Source organism: Artemia sp. Qi Xiang Cuo, chromosome 17, assembly GCF_049724085.1.
Source record: "Artemia sp. Qi Xiang Cuo chromosome 17, ASM4972408v1, whole genome shotgun sequence".
Taxonomy (NCBI): domain Eukaryota; kingdom Metazoa; phylum Arthropoda; class Branchiopoda; order Anostraca; family Artemiidae; genus Artemia; species Artemia sp. Qi Xiang Cuo.
The window spans coordinates 21482515-21505510 of NC_142810.1; the positions used below are offsets into that span (position 1 = coordinate 21482515).

Below are 22996 nucleotides of genomic sequence, written 5' to 3' on the forward strand. Positions count from 1 at the left end.
AACTTTAGTAAACGTACTTTGCTTAGGAAAGTAGTTGAAGCCTTTCTAAAATCATTGAAACAAAAAAAAATAATATCAAAATAACATAAGGCTTAAAAGGGGCTTCTAAAATTTTGTTTTGTACAATTTCGAAGAACATTTTTTTCAAATTTTTTTAGACACTTTTAAATGTTTAGATATTCGAAATGGTTTTATGTTTTTTGATAAATTTATAATCTGATTACTTTTTCTTTACTTTTTTTTTCTGTTTAGTTAATGCTTCAACCAATGCGACAAACATGACACTCATCTGTAAAGAACAAACATTGTAACTTAAATAGATTTGACAATATTTTCTTTCTTTACAGGGAACCTAAGACAATTAGGTATTTCATTAAGGCTACACGAGTAAATATAATTTTTATGTAGATTAGTTTCTACAGATTTTAACCTGGAAAAACTAGAAAGTATGTTTTGATAGAAAACTTTGATGAGAGAAATTGGATTATTAAGCAAGAATAAAATGAACGTGTCAAAACAGTGAATAAAAAAAGAGAAAAGAACATTAACGAAAAAGATAGAAATAAACCTTTGAAAGTTTTTACCCATTCTTTAAGGGTTCAAGTTTTTTTGTTTTTTTTTAGTTTTGTTTTCTCTCTTAGTTTCTTAGTTTTTTTTATCTTATAGACACAAAACAATTACTTTTCAAATAAATGTCAATAATTAGCTTCAGTCTCACCAGCTGCTTTTTCATCCGACAAATTTGTATTTGACGAATTTTTTACGTGATAACGCTTTAGAGCCCAATTCCTCTATGAAAGTGTGTAGATCGAAAAACAGCCACTTTTGTGAAAACATACAAAGAAAACAAAGAATATGAAAGGAATATAAGGCTAAAATTTCAAAATGTATTTTGCGTCATTTCAGAGATTTTTTTTTCTTTTTTTAGTCCTAGTAATATTACAAAATAATGCGAGCATATGTATTACCATTTTTGGATTAGAAATTTTTAAACTTTATAATCAAGTGTCAACTTATTGTTTGAAGAGACAACAAAGGCTACTTTTCTGAAAAGGTGTCCTTCCAATTGTTATTTTCATGAAATTAAAATAAATTCCGAAAAACTATTTTTTTAACTTTTACATATTTTAAACTATGAATTCCAAATAATTTTAATTTTGAACTTATAGAAATTTTTTAATTTTTAATTTATTACAAATAGATTCTATTCCAGCTCAATTGAAAACCACATATAGGCTTTAATAATCTAATATGATTGCTAGGTTATTAGGAGATACCTCTGTATATACGAAAACAAATAAATTTCTGACGTGACAAGTTAAGAGGAGTTATGAATGGGCTATGATAGATTTTAGTTCTGTTGGAATTTTTCAAAGTATAAAGCATGCCATGTTCAATATCTCAAATTTAAAACTGTGATTAATTTTTATCAGAATGTATAACATTTTGTACTGCAAGCTCTCAATTATTTTTACCAATATATTGTCAGACAAAAAAATGTAAGAAGCATATGCATGCTCCCTTCCTTCTATTCTGCTCATGTGCGATGCTGGGTTTAAACGACAATAGTTAACAGAAGCACTACGGCAGTGCTTCATTGATTGTTTATAAAACTTGCAAACAAATAATAGTTTATATTCTTAACTTTTTCAAAAGAAAATTGGTTTTGTTTAAAGATCAAACTTTTGGATGAGACAGAAAATAATTTGAATATTTATAGTTTATTATTAAAATGGAGTTAATAATTATCTTAAAGTGAACCATTAAACATTAATTAAATAATTGGAAGGAATTACGTAATAAAATCAAATTAATTAAATATAAAAGGTAATTACGTACTTCTACGTATTTAATTACCTTTGTGTTAAAAGGCTAATTCGTACTTTTGACGGAGATACTACTCACATTTAGTTTCTAATATTCTGTTATAACTCTGAAAGTATTTACTTTCTTTACAAGGGAAGAATTTAATATTGAAAGGTATTTACTTAAAAATAATTGATTGACAGTTGAGCTGCAGTAGCCCTGCACAAGTCATTCCACAAAAGGGAAAAATAAAGGGCACCAAGCCAGGTCTATACTAAGACAAGTTTTGGCTACAATAATCCTTTTTTCACTTCAAGTCAGTTTTAGCTTTTTTTTATAATCTTACTATCTCATACTCAATTTTAAGCTTTTACTTGCATTTAGTATCTACCTATATCTTTAATAAATTTACCTCAATCACCAAAAGATATTTAACATTATTTACTTTAGAAAATTCATTATACTCTGCGTTCCATAGTCTGTGGTTAAAAGAAGTTGAAGTTGTTCAACTTTTTATTGTTTTCAATTTCTCTTATCTCCTAATGAACTAAAAAAATTCCTTTTTACTATGAAAAATTAGGATTTTTTTTATTAAAAACGAAAGCGTTTGCTTCTCATAGCAAATTGGTGTCAAGCATTTGGTTCGTCCTTGAGTAGTTAAAAAAATATATCATATCCGCCTCTACTTTAGTTTTAGCATTTGGAAATTTTAGTTTTCCCTTGTAACAGAAAAAAAACTGTTTATAGTTTTAGCACATTTGGAGATGAAAGCGTTTTTTTTAAAGTATTTTTCATATCCTGTTTGGCTAAACTATTTTTTTTATATACTCAATTCTCTATTTTAGTACAAAAATTAATCTTTTCGTATTTCAAGCTAATGCAGGATTAGCGATTCATTTTTTTAGAGTATAAAATCTTGCTTGTATGACATTTTGGTGAAACCATACCTACCTCCGCGTCAAAACATCCAATAGCGAAGTTAAAAATAAAATTGATAACCAAAATATTTGAAAGAAAAACATGCAACTATCCAAATGGGGATTCAGGAGAAATCTGGGGAAGGTAAACAGGAAGGATGTGCAGAAGCACAGGATGGTTGGTCTTCCTAGCTGAAGGCACTTCCTGGCTGAAAGGCCATGAAACAGAGATTAGTAGGGACTGTGAAGTACAATGCCATATTATTTACCCTTTTTTTAACCCAGCTGTCTAGTAGTTAAGTCATATATAGTCCTATCCAAATGAGATTTTGGGTTTTTCTTATAAAGTAAACTAAGAATACCTCTTGTCACTTAAACAGGGAGTCAGTTATAGATACCTTCATTGGGATTGTAGTGATGATGAATGTCTAAGTTCCAACCTCCGATGTTGGATATGTCAACATCGTATCCCTTAAGAGTGACAGTGGAATGATGCCATATAATTGAATCACAGTCATGATGCTCATAGCCAACTGATACAACAGCTTCAGTTAGGCCATAGACCTGGAAAACATACCATTTACGACTAGCCTGAACATGCAAATCAAAATTTGCACAAATGTGACCAAAGTCCCATCTTAATTAGTGTAAAAAGGACCATAATGGTGTTTAAAGATCACACCTAAGGATCATATGGATCAATAAGGATTCTATACTTTAGGAACTTTATACACATATTGTGGAAAGCGCATTTCAACTCAAAAAATTATGCATTGGAAGATGAGAAGAAACCATGGCTTATTTTTCTTTGTCAGTCTTACTACAATTTTCTTCAATTTTTATTTTCTTTGTTAGTCTTACTACAATTTTCTTTGTTAGTCTTACTACAATTTTCTTCAATTTTTATTTTCTTTGTTAGTCTTACTACAATTTTCTTCAATTTTTATTTTCTTTGTTAGTCTTACTACAATTTTCTTCAATTTTTATTTTCTTTGTTAGTCTTACTACAATTTTCTTCAATTTTTATTTTCTTTGTTAGTCTTACTACAATTTTCTTCAATTTTTATTTTCTTTGTTAGTCTTACTACAATTTTCTTCAATTTTTATTTTCTTTGTTAGTCTTACTACAATTTTCTTCAATTTTTATTTTCTTTGTTAGTCTTACTACAATTTTCTTCAATTTTTATTTTCTTTGTTAGTCTTACTTTGTTAGTCTTACTAGTAGATATAAGTGGAATAAAAGAGACCACGCCTTGGTCTCCCTCTAAGCCATTAGCTATTTTGAACCTGTGGTCGGGTGCACGCACCAGATCAACACTAGTATAAATAAGAAAAATTCCAAGGTTTTGTACTTTGGTGTTATCAGCACTTTTTCTCTTATTCACGCTTGTGTCCCGAAAAGAAGAATCTTTGTTACCGTTGTTTGCAAATTACTGCAAACTACAATACCAATTAGGACATGGTCTAAAAGTGTGTAGGTGTGTGACCAAGACCTTATGGCTAAAGTTGTAGCTACTATGGTGGGGCAGTTAGAGAAACGCTTCTAGATATAAGAATTGTAAACCATCTTTTATGTACATGCGAAGTGCCCCAACAATCTATGTCTTTTTGCAACAGTTATTTTCTTTGGTGGATTTAATGCAAATACATTCTTAGTCTATTCTGTCTTTGTACAGGAAACTTCGAAAGGTTAGATTCTCGTTTTTTTTTTTCTCTTTTTTGTTTTTGTTTAGCACTGAGGACGACTTGGCGGAGGTCCTTGTCGAAATATTTGCTTATATTTTGTCTTCTTCATGGTTCGCTGGCTGACAAAATCCTCGTTTTTTCACCCTTTTTGATTTTATTTTTCATTTTGTTACTTTCTCTCTTCTCTGAGTTTCGTTTGAGGATTTAATGATAATAAAAGAAGAAATATTATGTAAGATATTACAGCAAAGAGTGAAATTATACAGTGCCGAATACAAGATAATTCCAGGGTTCGAGCAGAGAGAACATAACTATCTTTTTAATTATTTGCTTTCTTTTTACACATTTTAAGCCCCTTGCTAAAAAATAAAGATCAACTTCAAATTGTCTTATTTTAAAGAATTATTCCAATAAAAAAAACGACGTTCTGGCGAAGCCCCTGTGCCAGTTTTTCAAGTTAAGTTTATACTACAAAAGAGAAGCTAAGGCTAAATTGCAGAACTTGTTGCCTATAGCTACACCACGGATTTTTTTTATATCCCTACTCCGAAAACTTATGCATTTCATCCAAAAACCAAACGGCAACGGTACATCCTTCATAACAAATGACAGCAAAGCATTTCAAAGATCTTTTGAATTTCCTAAGCAACTTTTTCGGTTTAAAAATTCTGCCTTGAAAGTTAAAATACATGTCTCTCGTCAATACTTAGTTGCTAACTTGGATAGAATAATGTGGAAATAGATATCCGCCGAAGGTCAGCTTTTAAGGTGCATATAAGATACAGAAATATTTTTGAAAAACAATGAACATTTGTATTTATAACAGCGAAAAATTAAAAAGCAAGGAGAAACAGATATTTTGGAACTATCTTCGAGTAGTTTTATAGCGTATTTTGAATATCTAGTTTGTTTACTATATAATTGTTTCCTCTCGCATACAAAAATATCCCGTCTTTTCAAAAATTTTTAGTGACTGGATTTTGAATACCCCATTTGTTTACTAAATAATTTTGCCCTCTCATAAAAAAAAATCCCATCTTTTAAAAAAAATTATATTACCTTATAAAAAGACATTTTTTTGAATAGACATTTTGATGTGCATAAAATATATCCTAGAGTTTGGAAGCAAAAGTTGTATGTTTTCTTGGAATTTTCAATATAAGGATTATTTGAAATTGGGACATATTAAATAGACTCTTTTATTCAGAGATAATTTTGATATACTTGTGTGTCTGTGCAGCCAACTTTGAGGAAGAAGAGGTGGATAAATTAATTAAATTCCCATAGTATTAAAATTAAAGAACTTACCTTCTGGCGGTAAACATTCTTTCGATCCCAGGAATAGATGTAAAGAATGTTCGAATCAGCTTCAAATGTCTTTTTGAAAATGTTTCCCTCAACAATTACCTATAAATAATAATTAAACATATTGACTTTTGTGAAAGCACAGAAGATTAAACCAAGATTAAAGTTGTGACACAAAAGGATATGCAACTAAAATATCCATATGACTCAGTGCTTCCGCCTTCAAAGTTTATAAATAAAAAAAAACACATTTTCTAACTTGAAAACCAAAAAAAAAAGGAAAAGAAAACAATATTTCGCGTTAATGACAAATCCATGGCAAGTCACATTCGTTTTTTGTCTTTAATAGTTAATTTTTAGTAGATTTTCTTAATGCCATAATTTATACCCATATACACATGTCGTAAGGAGTTACTAACTGGCACAATGATTTTGATAATTTTACACGGAAATTTAATGAATTACTTGTAAAATTACCCTCAAAACTAAGCAGCTAGTATAGCAACATAGCTCTAGAAAGATGATGAAAACAAATTTTGAGAGGAATGGGTCAACTTCATGAGCTTATTCCGATTATCGATGTGGAATGGCCTATATAGAATTACCTAAATTTTTCCTAAAAACTCATTATAACTTATTATATTCATCCACAAAGAGATCAAAGGCTGATGAAGGAGGGGGGGGGGTTAACTTATTATATAACTTATTATTATTTATTTATTTTGAAAGGACAGAGATAAGAAAAACAAAACAAAAGCAGATCTGGCATAAAACGAGTAAAAAAAACAATTTTAATAAAATAGCATACAAAAGAAAATTTTCTGCCGTCTGACCTCCCTCTAAGTAGAAATTTAACTCTTACCAAGAGGTTACCTCAAGCGTACCGCCTATTTCCATCCCTTGTTAACACCTTTGCTTCCTTTAACATTGAACATAAATTCACATGTGCTCGAACAAACATCATATAGGATAATAATAATTTAGAAATTGATGCAAGGTTTCATTTCAAAATCGTCTGATTTTTCTCATCAAACTATAAAATTTTATTAATTATTATAGTGAATCCAAGCATTTTTAACTTTGAGAGTGAAAAAACTCATCCACATTTAAACTTACACTGTGAATATTTATATTGCATAACTAGAATCATGGATTCACAGTTGCTGCCCTTTTTACATAAGTTGCAGTGTTATTAAATAATCTCTATGCTTAAATACAGATTCTTTTTCAAAATACTTAACATATCCGTGTGTCCATTCTGATTTGTTATACTCAGAATAACTTTCATTTCAAATGTTTTCAAAAGCAATAGGTAAACAAATAAATTGTTTTCGCTTTGCAATAAACAAACTTCTTACACAGTGCTTATGCTGTATTCCCTAGCATTTTTGGTATTTTATTTATCGAATTATTTCCTTTCTTTAGAAAATTATTCCCTATAATTGTCCACCTTGGTTCAATTTCAAGACATCTGTAAACGTTTCCTTTTCTTTCCCCATATAATCTTTCCTTAAAAAGGGGAAGAGTTTCCTAATCTCTCTCTTTTCTGTTTTCTCATAAGGATAAGGGAATAAATGAAAGATAATTTGAAAAATAGAGCTAAGGTATCAGCGAAGACAAAAAACAATTTGCAACCTCATTTAAGGCAACCAATAGTTCTTGTAATGGTACGCATACATATACGTAATGCACGGTACATACGTAATGTACGGTACATATACGTATTGCCATAGATAAAATAATAGAAGAAGTCACCAGTTGCCGTTTTTTCTATCAGGATATACAATTTCTCGTTGTTCACCTTTTAAGCTCCATTACGGTATTATCAGATTTTATAATAAGTTATCTACCAAAAAAGACAGGTCATAATGTAGAATAATTCGTTTATCAATTATTTACAATTTTCTTTAAGTTTTCAGAACGTATTAACCGGCTATATAAGAGATTTTTGGTATAAAACGAAGCTATAACGTCAATACATGTGAAATCTTCATTTATGCGTTTTTTTTGTTTTTTTTTAGAAGGAGGTATTTTTAAAGTAAATTCTTTGTATTCTGATTTTTCTTCTTTCTTTTCCTGATTTTCCATGCTCAATATCCTGTCTAGAAATATTATTGATTGTAACTTTTTTCTAGCCATGCTAGAAAAAATAGAAAAAACAAGAATCACCTGATTCCCATTTAGGTATATTCTAGTCGGTAAAAGTACCCCCCCCCCCCCCAATCGTCTTACAAAATCAGTACCGACTATAGCGTAGCTATTCATTGGTACAGTTAACTTTGTCACTATTTTCTTTATGGAATATAAGTTCAGATTATAAAAAAATTTATTCTTTAGTATTTTTTTTTAGTTTATTTCAGGGTTTTGGGAATTCAAAAATGAAAAAATGAAATAGGCGTCCAGACCCATGATGTTAGAAGTGAGAGGGCACAAAACTTTAGTTCTCTCTTGCGAAGTAGTGTGATTATTTCTGAATTCAGGGTTTTGTTTTCTGAATCGTTAAATTTTCGTTATTCTGAAACGTTAATATTTGTAGTTGTTCATTTTTTCAGCTGCCTTACGGTATTATCAAATTCCATAATAGGTTATCTGCCAAAAAGACGGATGATAATGCACCCATTAATTGTTTACAAGTTTCATTATGTTGTCGGTTGTTATTACTTGGCTATATAATAGATATTTGGTATAAGCAAAAAAGTTATAACTTCAATATGTGTGAAATCTTCATTTATGCGTTTTTTTGTTTTGTTTTCCTTAGAAGGAGTAAGAGGGTGCAAAATTTTATTTCTCTCTTGCGATGTAGTCTGATTATTTCTGTATTCAAAGTTTTGTTTTCCAAAACGTTAATTTTTCGTAGTATTGGGTTTTGGCACCATCTTAACTATATTAGCTAAGACTGCTGAAACAGTTGTGGCTGTTTCACCTTCTAACCTTATTAGTCTTATCCCTTATGTTGATTGGTGAAAAAAGTAACTACGGTAGTTTACGCGAAGAAGAAGCACTTATGGGAAGAAGAATTACTATAGGGCATGTGGACTGTAGTACCACTTAGGGTAGCCCATGCTATAGTTATTCCTTTTTCGTGTTGCTAGGAAACGTCGTTTTTGTGATGATTAAGTACAGCGACCAAAATTAGCACATCTAAACACCATGGTTATTTTGAAGTTGCAAACTCTGATTTTCTCATCTCTGCAAATATTATTGTTTGCCATTCAATTGATTAAAAGATAGGTTTTTCGCGTTTCATTGAGTTTTAGTGGTCAATGCGAATTCTGATAGTTGTCTCAAGTAATTTTCATTGAATATCACAAAATCTATCAATAAATTTGTATCTTTCAAATATGCGTGTTTTCAAGGATTAATGCTATTTTCGGTCAAGAAAAGTAAGTGGCCAAATAGCCACCCACACTAAATAAAACAATAAATTGTGACAGATATCGACTTTAATGGCATCCAGTGTTTTATTCAGGTAGCTAATAAATAGTTTATATATTTGCGAACGTGCTTTTATAGTGGCCAAATATTTAGTTTAGGGTAGTACGTAGGTATTCAGTTTTGATGAAGCTGTAAAACAGGGCGTTCCTTTTACCGCTTATATTCATTTTCGTTCTGACATTGAATCAGTAACGTCTCTACGTACGAGTCTTTTTATTGATAAAAGTTGTTTTTGGTTTACAGAAGTAGGTGGCCAAGGCTACCCTATGCAATAGTGGTATGCGGTAGCATCTTTGAACAAATCTCCTCGTACATTAGTGAATGAGGAATTAAAAGTAGTCTTACCTGAATATGAATATACTTCAATGAGTCTGGTACAGTCTCAGGAGTCAGGTTCATTAAAAGAATAGATCTGTATCCAGGAGTACACGTGGATCGATGCACTAGCTTCAGAGTTGTGTCAGATATGTTAACTGTGTTTCTAACCACCTGTAAAATGTGAATAATTAAAGGCTACAAAATAAACAGGTAGATACTCAAAGAGTCGTTTTAACATCTTAGAAAGTGTTTTATCTATCGCAATATCAACAAATCTGGGGGGCAAGGGGACATACATAACCAAGGTCTTACCCAGGATTTTTTTTCGGAGGGGGGGGGGTACACAAAAAATCTTAAAAAACGCAAACAAAATTTGTTTATACCTATTTTTGTTACGTTTTTACGAGCCAGACAAACATTTCGGGGGAGGGGGGGGGGTCAAACCCCACTAACCCCCCTCTGGATACGGCCTTGTACACAACGATAATTTGAATTCCAAAAACCTAAAATCTTTTGACAGCACTTGCCTTGAATGATAATGGGACTCATAATTCTGAGACTCATTATCATTTTTTTTAAGTGGGGAGGGGGGAGACAACTCTTTTGATACATGTCTCTGTAGTATTTATGCAACCATGAAAGCAATTAAAACTTTTTAAGCACTTGTTTTTCTTTATCATTAAAGTAAAAAGGTGTAAGAATTTCTAGAAAATATCAACTCATTTGAAGAGAAAACATTAGAAATCAAAGAGCTTTATTTGGAACAGGTAATAATATGTTTAACCAGCCAAACCTGCAACCCTAATATCACACTGGACACTACCATATGATTTCATTGGTATACCTAGTGAGAACCAGGTATTGGTATACGTATGAAGATATGTTCCAAGATGTAGTAATGACAAAGATCAAATGAACTAAAATACAATTGAGTAAGTTGAAAAAACGAGTTAAAAAGTACTGTTAAAGAATAAAGAAGTGAAAGTCATACTATATTTCACTTACGAAATATTAGATATATTACTACCTCTTACTATAACTTACTCAGCACCAAGCAAATATATCCTAGTCATTTTACACTATCTCAATTGGCTAAGTATGACACCTTACTCTCATTCTTGAATAATATTAAACAAAAAAAACATTTTTTTTTAAACTGAAAGTAAGGAATGACGTTAAAACTTAAAACGAACAGAAATTATTCCGTATATGAAAGGGGCTGTCCCCTCCGCAACACCTCGCTATTTACGCTAAATTTTTTTTTTTTTTTGAAAAAATAAATTTTTAATAAAGTAAAACTTTCGCGTAAAGAGCGCGGCGGTGTGGAGGGGACAGCCCCTTTCATATACGGAATAATTTCTGTTCGTTTTAAGTTTTAACGTCGTTCCTTACTTTCAGTTAAAAAAAAAAATTTTTTATTTAGTTTTTGAATGTTTTTGAATTAATGCAGGTTTTGATTTTGGCTCACCGTACATGAATAATTAAAACAAAACTCCCATATTAATTTTACTTTTATTTGGTTAAATGGCTTTCTCGAAACTTGTCTAATTTTATTTACGAACGTTTTTATTAGTAATAAATATACGTAACTTAAGAATTAACTTACGTAACGAACTTCTATATTAATATATTTTTAATACGTATATTAGGGGGCTCACCCCCTAGTCAATACCTCGCTCTTTAAGCTAAAGTTCTAATTTTGTTCCATTTCTTTAAAAATTAACCCTTAATCACAAAGGCCGTTATTTAGAATAAATAGCTCTTATGAAAGTACTAAAAAATCTTTGGCTTAAAGAGCGAGGTATTGACTAGGGGGTGAACCCATTCATACACGTAATATTTTCTGTTCGTTTTAAATTTTGATGTTACTCCTTATTTTCAGTTGGAAAATTTGTTTTTTTTTTATATTTAATATATGATCTTTTTTTTAATAATGCTGGGAAATTCGGCGCCCCCTTCATAGCACTGTCCCTTCCCCCATGAAAACTTCCTTCATTGAAAGATCTTCCCACATAACCCCCGACCCACCCACCCCCCTACTACCAGAAAAAATCCCCCCTGAAAACGTCCGTATACTTCCTAATAACCAATACTAGCCTATATGTTAACATTGGGTAAACTTCATAACTTTCAGCCCTCCTCCCGGGGACTTTGGGGGATTAAGTCATCCTAAAGGACATAATTATCATATTTTCAACCATGGAAGGGGAATGTTTTCAACCAAAATGAGCGTGGGAGGGGGCCTAGTTGCCCAGCATTTTTTTTGGTCACTTAAAAAGGGCACTAGAACTTTTAATTTTAGTCCCAATGAGTCCTCCCACGATATTCTAGGACCACTGGGTCGATACAATCACCCCTGGGAAAAAAAACAAATAAACACGCATCCGTGATCTTTCTTCTGACAAAAAATGCAAAATACCATATTTTTATAGATAAGAGCTTGAAACCTCTACAGTAGGGTTCTCTGATACGATGAATATGATGGTGTGATTTTCATTAAGGTTCTATAGCTTTTAGGGGGTCTTTCCCGCTTTTTTCGAAAATCAGCCAAATTTTCTCAGGCGCTTAACTTTTGATGGGTAGAGCTAAACTTGATGAAAATTATATATTTGAATTCAGCACTGAAATCTGATTCTTTTGATGTATCTATTGGTGTCAAAAACTCGTTTTCTAGAGTTTCGGTTACGATTGAGTCGGGTCGCTCCTTACTTACACTTCGTTACCACGAACTGTTTGATATGCACGATTCCAACTTGTATGCTTACTTAAGTCAAGAATAGATAGATCGTGGATTTCAAAAGCCCAAGAGCCATATACACACAAAAATTTATGAAAAATAAAGAAATCACAACAGAACAAATTACGAAACACACATTAACATAATACATAGCGAAAAATACCTTATGGTAATTTATCGAGAAAATTAAGTTTAATTCCATATAATTAATAATAATTAATAGTAAAAACTTTTCCTTCTTTCTAATCCCTTCACTATGTACGCACCAATACGAAATATTGTGGTTGGATTACTACTTTGTAAAATTCCAGGAAGCAGCAAAACAATCCCATGTAAATAATTTTCCCTTAAATCAGAGAGCACCGGGTTCTTTCGGCGAAAATGGTCCAAATTTTCGTCCTCATCCCTACAAAGAGGACACACATACCGACATTCAGGATGTACTATCCCCCTGTCGAACACCATTTGCCTGCTCTTGATTGGAAGGCAATTCGCCCTAAGCTGAATCCATCGACATAAAATCATAACCGGTAAATTAAATTTAAAATATTGAGTTTTTGTTTTTAAATTTAGAAAGATAGCTGTCGTATCTTTGATACATATAATCTCTAGTATCTTTAATACCCGCTAAGTATAGTTTGAATATGACGTTATTAGGTGGCAATGGGTAAAAAGTTGCCGAAAAAGAGCAAAACGTAATATATTAGACAGTTTGAGGTGATTTAGTGGAATTTAAAATGAAATTTTAAGAGGCAAAAAGAACACAACTTTGCCGAACCTCTGATCTTCTGCGTATACTATGTTGGTTTTTATCCGTTGATTCCTCTGAGCTGGATTCCTCTAAGGGTAAGCCCTCAAATAAGTGTATTTTCATGATGGAGCTTATAAAGGAGTTGGTTTTCAAACTAACTCCAATCTTTTTTGGTAAAATTTGTTTGTCTGTTTTACTATTAGAGTTTTCTTTCTTTTTCTCTTGTTTCTTCTTTTTACCTTTTTGCTCAAACTTTGACAATTAATTTCTAAGTAATCAGTATTGCACCTGCTCTTTGCATTGGCAAGAAAAATTACAATAATCCTGTCCGAAAAATTGACCAAAGAATGCACGTGGCGTCAACATAGATATCTTTCACGCCTAAATTATAAAGTATTTTCCTGTGTAGAAGATAGCCGGAAAGCTACCAACCTACACATTAAAATTCTGTTCCTCCTCCCAGGGGCGGATCCAGAATTTTTTAGGGGGGGGCGCAAAATAGGTTGATCCGATAAACTTGCATTAGGAGCAAGTTTAATTAACGCAAACCTGCATTAATTAAGTAAATTACACTTCTATGGACTATTTTAGTGGGGCAACCCCTCGCCTCGCCCCCTGGATCCGCCACTGCCTCCTCCATACTGTACTACTGTCGTTTTTTTTCACACTTTTTAGGTTCCTAAAGGCTATGAAATTCCTTTCTTACTCTTTTATTTCTCGTTTATTCTGTGTTTACAAAACTTGTTTTTGATACACCATTTACATAAAATTGCCATTCAAACCTTTGCTCCATTTAAGAAAATTACACCATCTTCTGGAATGTTGCATCAAACTACCTTTTTTTAATCACGTTCCTTTCTCTCACTGTTTTTGCTTCTTTTGTAAGTTATTTAAGCACCCAAGAGCTGTCACATATTTTGCTCTTGCTCTTGCTTGTTTATTCTTCATTTCCAGTTTTTTATACACCACGTACGGAGCATTGCCATCCAGACCTTTGCTCCATTTAAGGAAATCACCCTAATGCTCGTAAAAACATTCCTTTTGGAGCATTTAAAAACACCATCTACTGGATCCAGGACTATATGCAGGAATTTTGCTTTTAGCCTAATATAAGTAATGAAAGTAAGATTCAGTCTGTGTTTCGAATTTTGTCTTCATTATTATTAACTGGCAAAGATAAATATTCAGATATTAAGAGTACATAATTATCCCAAATGTACAAGATATATCATAAGATACTCCACTTTTTGTAATATCAACATCTTAGTTAACGTCTTAATAAATATTTTATTGTTCATTTGTGGGGCTGCCTTATTAAAAATTAAGGTTGCACGCGGGGTATGGGCAAGGCCGTATCCAGAGGGGTATTTTAGGATTTGCCCCCCCCCCCCCCTTGAAACTTATGTCCTGCTCGTAAAACGTTACAAAAATGCATTGAAACCGATTTTTGCTGGGTTTTTCAAAAAAAAATTTTGTATCCCCCCCCCACTGAACACCAATCCTGGATATGCCATTGGGCATGCCTTCAAGACAAAGCGATTAAATATGAAATAACTCATGTTGCTCACGTAATACGAATAATGTAATAATTGGTACATTATAGATAATTCCCTAGTGATATTATTTGGAACGACCCAGTTAAATGTGTTCCCTATAAATAAAAAAAAGGGATGTTTCATTTTTGTGTAAAAATTTTAAGACAGTATTTTATTTTAATCTTACTTTGCGAACGAAATGTTATCAACAGAAAAATATATCGTAAATTGTGTTTTTCCGTTTTTAGTTTATTGTATCAATTATTTAGATTTCGTAAACTGCGACAAAAGAGAAAAACACAATGGTTAGTTTGTGATATTTAATATTTTTTCCAGCAGAGGTCTTGTTTTGTTTCTTTCCCTCTTAAGAAAACCCAGAAGATTTGGCTACGTCCATTGAAATTAGATGAAAGAGATACTAATTTATTAATAATATGAGCACTTTTTCGCATCTGCAGAATATTCTCTTTGCATTTATTGAAACCTAAAGGAAAAAAATTATTAGATTTTTGTTTTTTTAGTAGATATTTTAGATTTATCACAAGAGAAATAATCTTTTCCTCCTAAAACAGTCAGAAACTCTACCTGTCTTCTTCTCCTGCCGAATCATAATGTATGACACTCATTTTTTTGATTTGTAAAGCCACCAAATCAGTCTGTTTTGACATATAATCCTAGTATTTATGTTTTAAAAAGCAATAAAGTTGATTTACCTGCCCATCAAAAACTATGTCCTTATTCAGAGAGCTTTCAATATCCAAGTTTGGATTCCAAGTAGGAATTATTGTAGGTTCTAAGGTGAAATTTCCATACAATCTTGGACTACACTCTTGAACCAGTTTGTCCTAAAACCAAATAATAGTTCAATCAATCAATCAATCAATCAATTTATTAATACTAAAAAAAAAAAAAAAATTACAAACTTAAAATTTATACACGCCCAACAAGCTCACCTTTTAAACGGCCAACAAAACAAAAAAGAAAATTTTATAAAGCAAATAAAAAAAAAAAAAAAAAAAAAAAAATGGATAAGAGACATTTATGAAAATAGGAGAATTAACAGGAAACTTCACAAATAACTGAAGAAAAAAAAATATATAAACGAAGAAGAGATTTGAAATTAAGATTAAATAAAAAAAAAATCAGAGAAATATATTGAATGAAAAAAAAGACATATAAATGTGGAAGGAATGCAAAAAAAAAGAAGAAAAAAGGGGGAAAATACTATACTGGAAAAACCCAGTGAGAAAGTGCCTTTGCAGAAAGAGATAGAGGGACGTCTGGAGGGATGGAGTTCCATAGTAAAATAGATTGATAAACAGGAGACCTCTGACCTGCTGTCGATGATCGCTTAGGTAAAATGAACCTGCGATAAGAGCTACGTAAAAAAGAAGAGTACCTACCTGAGCCTGACAGAAAGAAAAACTGCTACAGAGATGGTGGAAGTGTACCTAGAAAAGCAGAATGTGCTAAATAAAGGTAACTTTTACCAACAATACAATCCAGCGAAGCTATTCCAGTATCATTATAAAGATGAGAGGAAGGGTAAAAACGGGGTAGAAGAAAAGTAGCCTTTACTGCCCTATTTTGGGCTCTTTGAAGTGAGCAGAGAAGAGATTTATTAGTACTACCCCAGACAGAACAGCAATAAGAAAGGTAAGGAAAAATAAAAGCATAATAAAGAGAAAGCATAACATCTGGTGGAAGAAATGAGTTAACCCTGTATAACATTGAAGATTGGCGGAGGACAAGGGAACTGGTATGAATTATATGGCGTTTAAAAGAAAGAAAACAGCCAATATACACTCCAAAAAATTTCACTATAGGAGCTTGTGGTATAATATCATTCCAATAAGTCAGGATGGTTTACTCCCTTGCGTCTCTCATACGGTAAGGGGTCCTGAATTGTATAGTGGAACTTTTTTGGCTATTGAGAGTCATAGCATTTGTCCAGCACCAATCTTTTACTTTATCAAGAAGACCTTGAGCTAGGGAAGTGGCAGATGGCAGGTCCACTGCAGCAATGAAAAAGTTACTGTTATCAGCAAAAAGAAAAGGGTGCAAAAGGGGATGAAGACCATCAACAAGATCATTAATGTAAATTAAAAACAAAAGTGGTCCAAGCACAGAGCCCTGTGGGACAGCTTTTAAAATAGGCAAGGTAGAGGAAGAAGTACCATTAATCGAAACATACTGAGCTCTCCCTGAGAGGTAAGACCTAAACCATTCAAGTGGGACTCCATGCACTCCAAATGAAGATAATTTAGACAAAAGAACAGAGTGAACGACCATATCAAATGCCTTTGAAAAGTCAAGAAATAGGCCCAAAACACACAAGCCCTTGTCAAGGTTAACACGCACAAACTATGTAGCATCTGAAAGTGCATGCAAAGTGGAAAAACTGGGACGAAAACCATACTGATGGTTAGTTATGAGAGAGTTTCCTGCAGTCATACTAGTACTAAATACAAATGAAGAGAGTCTACAATACACTACTTTTTCAACAACTTTGGAGATTACAGGATGGGGAGAAATAGGTCTATAGTTTGAAATTAGATATGAATCACCTTTTTTAAACAAACGTAAAACATTAACAACCTTAAATAAATGAGAAAAAACACCAGAAGAAAGAGAGAGGTTAGTTATGTGTGAGATGGGAATAGAAACAAACTGACCAATTTTTTTAAGAACATTACAGCTCAAACCAAAACCATCAACTGAACGGCTACATGAAAGCTTAGAAATAATGTTAGAAATTTCATTATCACTGCATGGAAAAAGGAAAAATGACTTTTCTACTAATGGAAAACTACTTACTCTGCTGTAGAGTGGATTAGGAACTGAAGGAAGTGAGGTGAAATACGAATTGAAGGCGCTTGCTGAAGAACTTTTGTCCACGAAAGAGCTATCAGCTTTCCTGTAGCGACAAGGGGGGGGACTGTTTGAGTTTCTTGCGGGAAAGAGCTTCATTAACTACAGTCCAAACCTTTCGCAAACTCCCCTTACACTCATCAATTCGACGTGAAGTTATTGGCTCTACGTAGTAAAGAAGTAAGTACATTTTTATAAAGTTTATTCTTCAAAAGATCATCTTGTGTCTTACTTTTACATGCAGCCTTGAACAGAGACGCCTTCATATGCGTAGCATTGATCAGATCTCTAGACATCCATGGACATTTAGGTATGGAATTCCTTGGCCTCTTTCTAAGAGGAAAAGGCGTATCCAACAGAGCTCCCATACGACACAAAAATAAATTCGTTGCACAATCAACGTCATTAGCTTCAAGAACGCTAGACCAATCATCACTCTGAAGACTATGTATTAAATTAGAAATTTATTTATCTGTGGAAGTTCTAAGAGAAGACTCACCCTGCTCATCCACAGCAATCTCAGTTTGAGCCACAAAAAGTGAAACATAAATAGGGAAGTGATCAGAAAGATCAGTGAAAACAAGACCAGAAGTAAACTTCAAATTAGAAGAATGAGAAATGAAAATATTGTCTATTAAGTGGCAGAATTTCTAGTAGGGTTAACACGGGAAGGAAAAAAAATTGAAGGAAGTAGACCAGCAGAAGAAAGCACATCAAAGAGATGGTCACATTCATCACTTGATCCAATATTTAATATATTACAATTAAAATCTCCCAAAACACAAATACGATTTTTAGAGAAAGACCCCACACAAGAAAGTTGATCAAGCAAATCATAGAACAAATGTGTTGGAAAAGGAGGGGCCTTATAAAACAAAAAAACAGTGTCACATGCAAACTGGCTTTTCAGATCAATAACAAGAGAATAAACCGTCCTACTATTTGACACTACTGATGTAAACAAGGATTCAAGGTCAGACCTTCTTCTAAACTCAATATCAGACTTTATAAATAAAGAAATACCTCCTGAGCACTTTGTTACCATTCTGGGGATATGGACAGCAACATAACCATGCATATCATAGGCTGTAAAATTTTCACCATCAGATAACCATGTTTCTGTTAAACCTATCAAACAGTTCGTTGTAACGAACTGTAAGTAAGGAGCGACCCGGCTCAATGGTAACCGAAACTCAACGGGATTTTGATACCAATAGATACATCAAAAGAATCAAATTTTAATTCTGATTTCAAATATATAAGTTTCATCAAGTTTAGTTTTACCCATCAAAAGTTACGTGCCTGAGAAACTTTGGCTGATTTTAGAAAAAAGGGGGAAAGACCCCCTGAAAGTTATAGAACCTTAATGAAAATCGCACCATCATATTCAGCGTATCAGAGAGCCATACTGTAGAGGTTTCAAGCTCCTATCTACAAAAATGTGGAATTTTGTATTTTTGCCAGAAGAAAGATCACAGATGCGTGTTTATTTGTTTGTTTTTTTTTTCTAGGGGTGATTGTATTGACATAGTGGTCCTGGAATATCGCGAGAGGGCTCATTGGAACGGAAATTAGAAGTACTAGTGCCCTTTCTAAGTGACCAAAAAAATTGGCGGGCAATTAGGCCGCCTCCCACGCTCATTTTTTCCCCAAAGTCATCGGATCAAAATTTTGAGATAGCCATTTTGTTCAGCATGGTCGAAAATATGATAAAAATGTCTTTTAGGATGACTTTATCCCCCAAAGTCCCCGGGGGGAGGGCTGAAAGTTATGAACTTTACTCACTGTTAACATATAGTCTTGGTTTTGGTGACGTATACAGCCGTTTGCCGGGGAGTTTTTGTGGGGGCGGGGGGGGCCGGAGCGGGCCGGGGGCAATCGGGCCGGAACGTTCCATGCAGGACGGCGTCAGGGGGGCCGGGACAGGGCGAGGCCGGGGGCGCCGGATTTCCCAGCATTATTAAAGAAAAAGATCAGGAATTAAATAAAAAAAAACAAGTTTTTCAACTGATCAACTGATTGTGATTAAGAGGTCATTTTTAAAGAACTGGAAAAAAAATTCGAACTATAGTTTAAAGAGCAGGGTATTGACTAGGGGGCGAACCCCCTAATATACGTGTTAAAAATTTATGAATATAGAAGTTCGTTACGTAAGTTAATTCTAAGTTACGTATATTTATTACTAATAAAAACGTTCGTAAATAAAATTAAACAAGTTTCGAGAAAGCCATTTAACCAAATATAACCTAAGTTTTGAATTGTATGCTTCCCCCTCTCCCTTTATTTGAATTAAATAAAAAAACCAATTTTTTTAACTGAAAGTAAGGAGCGACATTGAAACTTAAACGAACAGAAATTATTCCGTATATGAAAGGGGCTGTCCCTCTTCAACGCCTTGCTCTTTACGCTAAAGTTTTTTAATTTTTTTAAATAGAGTTGTGAGAAAGAGTCAAACTTTAGCTTAAAGAGCAAGGCGTTGAGGAGGGGACAGCCCCTTTCATATACGGAATAATTTCTGTTCGTTTTAAGTTTTAACGTCGTTCCTTACTTTCAGTTAAAAAAACTTGTTTTTTTTATTTAATTACATCAAAAGGGCAAGAATTATCAGACCACAAATACGATTTCAGACTATTCATTAAATAGTTCCATTGGTGCGTTATAATTACGAAAGGAACCTACAATAACGCCTAAAACTAAAGGGCGTATATCTAGGACGTATGTGTCCATAGGCCGCAAGGATGTATATTTCCGTAGTTTCCTAGCTAAACGAAAATAGAGTCTTTAAGCTATTCTTGGGTCCAGAATGTTTGTTCAAAAGAGATCAAACAAATATCACGTTCACGATGAGAACAAATATAGCATGTAGTTTAATAGCAATGCGTCTGTTCGGTACATAGAAAATACAATTATTGTCCTTAGTCCTGGCCAGTCAATTAGCTCCAGTAAATTAATAGATGTGTTTTTGTTTAACTTTTATAGTATTATTTTTTATAAATTAGCTTAGCGTTATTGGGAGACAAAATGTAACGATTTAAGCTAAAATGTAACTTAAGCGAGGTTAAATAATGATACCGGGAAAATAGTGACGTCATCAACTAGAGGAGGAGTTGTAGCCACTCTTTGAAGTTAATTTTGTAACAGAATGTTATTACGAAGAACCTAGGCGGGAATAAAAAAAAAGTGCAGTTTTTCGTCGAGCTTTTCAGGAATATGAAGGAGGAATATATCAAACATTAACAAAGTAGCTGAGTATCTTCAAATCAATTTTCATCAATTTTACTCGTTTCATTCTACGAGTTTTCAAGAGAAATTTACAGCGAGTCATTTCATTTCGAACTCATGAAAAATTCATCAATAAATAATCGCATGGAATAAATAATCGCAAATTAAATAATCGCATGGAATAAACTAATGATTTTCTAAATCTACTGTTTGTTGTTAAATCACTATCACTGATCACTTGCATTTATATGTTTTATCATTTTTATGTTTATATACATTTTTGTTTATATACATTTATGTTTATATACATTATATATAAACATATATATATATATATATATATATATATACATATATATAAATATAACTTATATTTATATACATTTAAATTATATACATTATATACATTTATATACATTATATAAATTATATACATTTATTATATATATATATATATATATATATATATATATATATATATATATATATATATATATAAACTTATATTTATATACATTTATGTTTATATACATTTATGTTTGTTTATATACATTTATGTTTATATACAAATATGTTTATATACATTTTTATTCATATTTTTAATTATACATGCAGACAATATTAAATGGGTCAAATTCAGCATTTAACAAAGAAAAGTGCTTAAATACTAATTTATTAATGAGTACAAACATTAACGATATAGCTCAATTTCTTCTGATTTTCTCTCTGAGTTTTTGTTCTCTCTGAATGAATTGTTCCATATTAAAGATATAGAAGCTTTTTAATATATTTACACACACACAGCTTATAGCATGCATAAAACAAAAGATTATCTAAATCCATTGTGCTCTTATCCCCGTAGGCTATAGATATTTCAGTACAAAATTGACGATTGTTCCCTTTCCGCTCTAAACATATGCCTAGAATAAAACGTTCCGAAATAGGCTTTTACAAGGTTTTTGCTAAGAAAGTACTTAACTATTAAGTTTTTCAGGAATATAAGGGGGAAATGTAATCAAACATTAACAAAGTAGCTTAATTTCTTATGTTTCCTTCTCAGAGTTTTCCAGGACAAAATAAGAGCAAGTCATTCCATATTAAGCTCGTGCGAGATTCTTCATCAATTTTTGATCTACTAAAGAACATTTCTCAGCGTTAAAACAATGTCATTTTAAATTTGACTTTCTAAGGAAACGTGCTAATTTTAACCATGATTTACCGAATTAAGCCTTTATAGACTAAGAAAAAAACGAAATAATTCAAGAAAGATTAAAATGAATTCAGACACTCTTAATCGCATGCCACTATAATGTCAATGTCAATTTTCGACAGTTAATGGATTGATAATAAAATTTCATGGAAAGCAACAAGAAAAACGTGTAAAGCAATTAATAATTTAACTCAAAATAAAGAAAAACCGTGAATAAAACATAAAACCTAATATGGCGTGTAATTATGGCCAATTTTCATGGCCTTTTCTGAGGGAAGATATCTGGACTTGAACCTTGCATCTCGTCCTTGAAATATGAAAAATATCACATAAATACGTAGATGTCAGCTATTCAATGGCAAACAAAAAGCTTAGAAAACATGCGGCATAGTTGGCTCTCCCGCCCTAAAATAGCTTGACTCCTCCCTTGGAATGGTAATCTTCGATACAGTCCCGTCTTTTTCGGTTGCAAAAATTAGCTCCCGACTCTTCAAATAAAACTCCTAATAGGCATCAATGGAAAAAATTTCTTCCGCAAAAATAGTAGAAACGAAAAAAATCTTTTTTTCGAAAAAAATTCATATTTAAAAAAAAAATTCATATTTTATTCATTGGGTGTTTTTCTTCTAATCCCTGGTGTGTGTTTATTATAGAAAGAGAGACATAAATGTTTCGTTCCCTTCTTCTAATGTCGTATTCGTGAAGTGAACGTGATTACAGAGAAATATCACTTGGTGGGTTATAGATTTTCCTGAAACAGAAATTGCTTTTCTTCCAGTCAAGAATTCCAATATGTTTGAGTCTTGGAACGGAAAATTGCAATTAAGGATGGCTCTCAAGTATACTGAATAGAAAGGAATGAGTAGGAATGCTTTGAAACCAATCGGTTTCTAAATATTCTACTTTAGCGATTCAGTATGTGGAGACAATACTTAAAGATAAAAACCTCCTCTTAAAATAATTATAGCTCGGTTGTATCCCTATTCAACGTTAGCAATACCCTGCTGAGTCAGTTTCTAGTCAAAAGACTGCTAGATTCAGAATTTTTGATAGTTGAAAACATATTCTTCATATTCTGGTGTGGAGTACTGATCCGAATCGTTTCAGAGCCTCAATTTAGAGAAACCGGTATTAACCAAACTTCAATTAAAGAGCTTTTCAAAAATCGTATATATGAATTGGACTATTGGCCGAGAAGTGTTG

At 32.5% G+C, this 22996-nt stretch overlaps 1 protein-coding gene across 1 annotated transcript in view; it reads right to left on the reverse strand.

Moving 5' to 3' along the window:
• The window catches only part of LOC148941996 (teneurin-a-like), a 172424-nt gene that overhangs the window by 68937 nt on the left and 80491 nt on the right, over window positions 1–22996 (reverse strand). Inside the window, exons 2-5 of the mRNA XM_089103200.1 lie at window positions 15204–15335; window positions 9495–9638; window positions 5718–5816; window positions 3122–3287 (exon numbers count right to left, since the gene is read on the reverse strand). Coding sequence (XP_088959326.1) covers window positions 3122–3287; window positions 5718–5816; window positions 9495–9638; window positions 15204–15335 — 541 coding nt within the window. The remainder of the gene's footprint in view (window positions 1–3121; window positions 3288–5717; window positions 5817–9494; window positions 9639–15203; window positions 15336–22996) is intronic.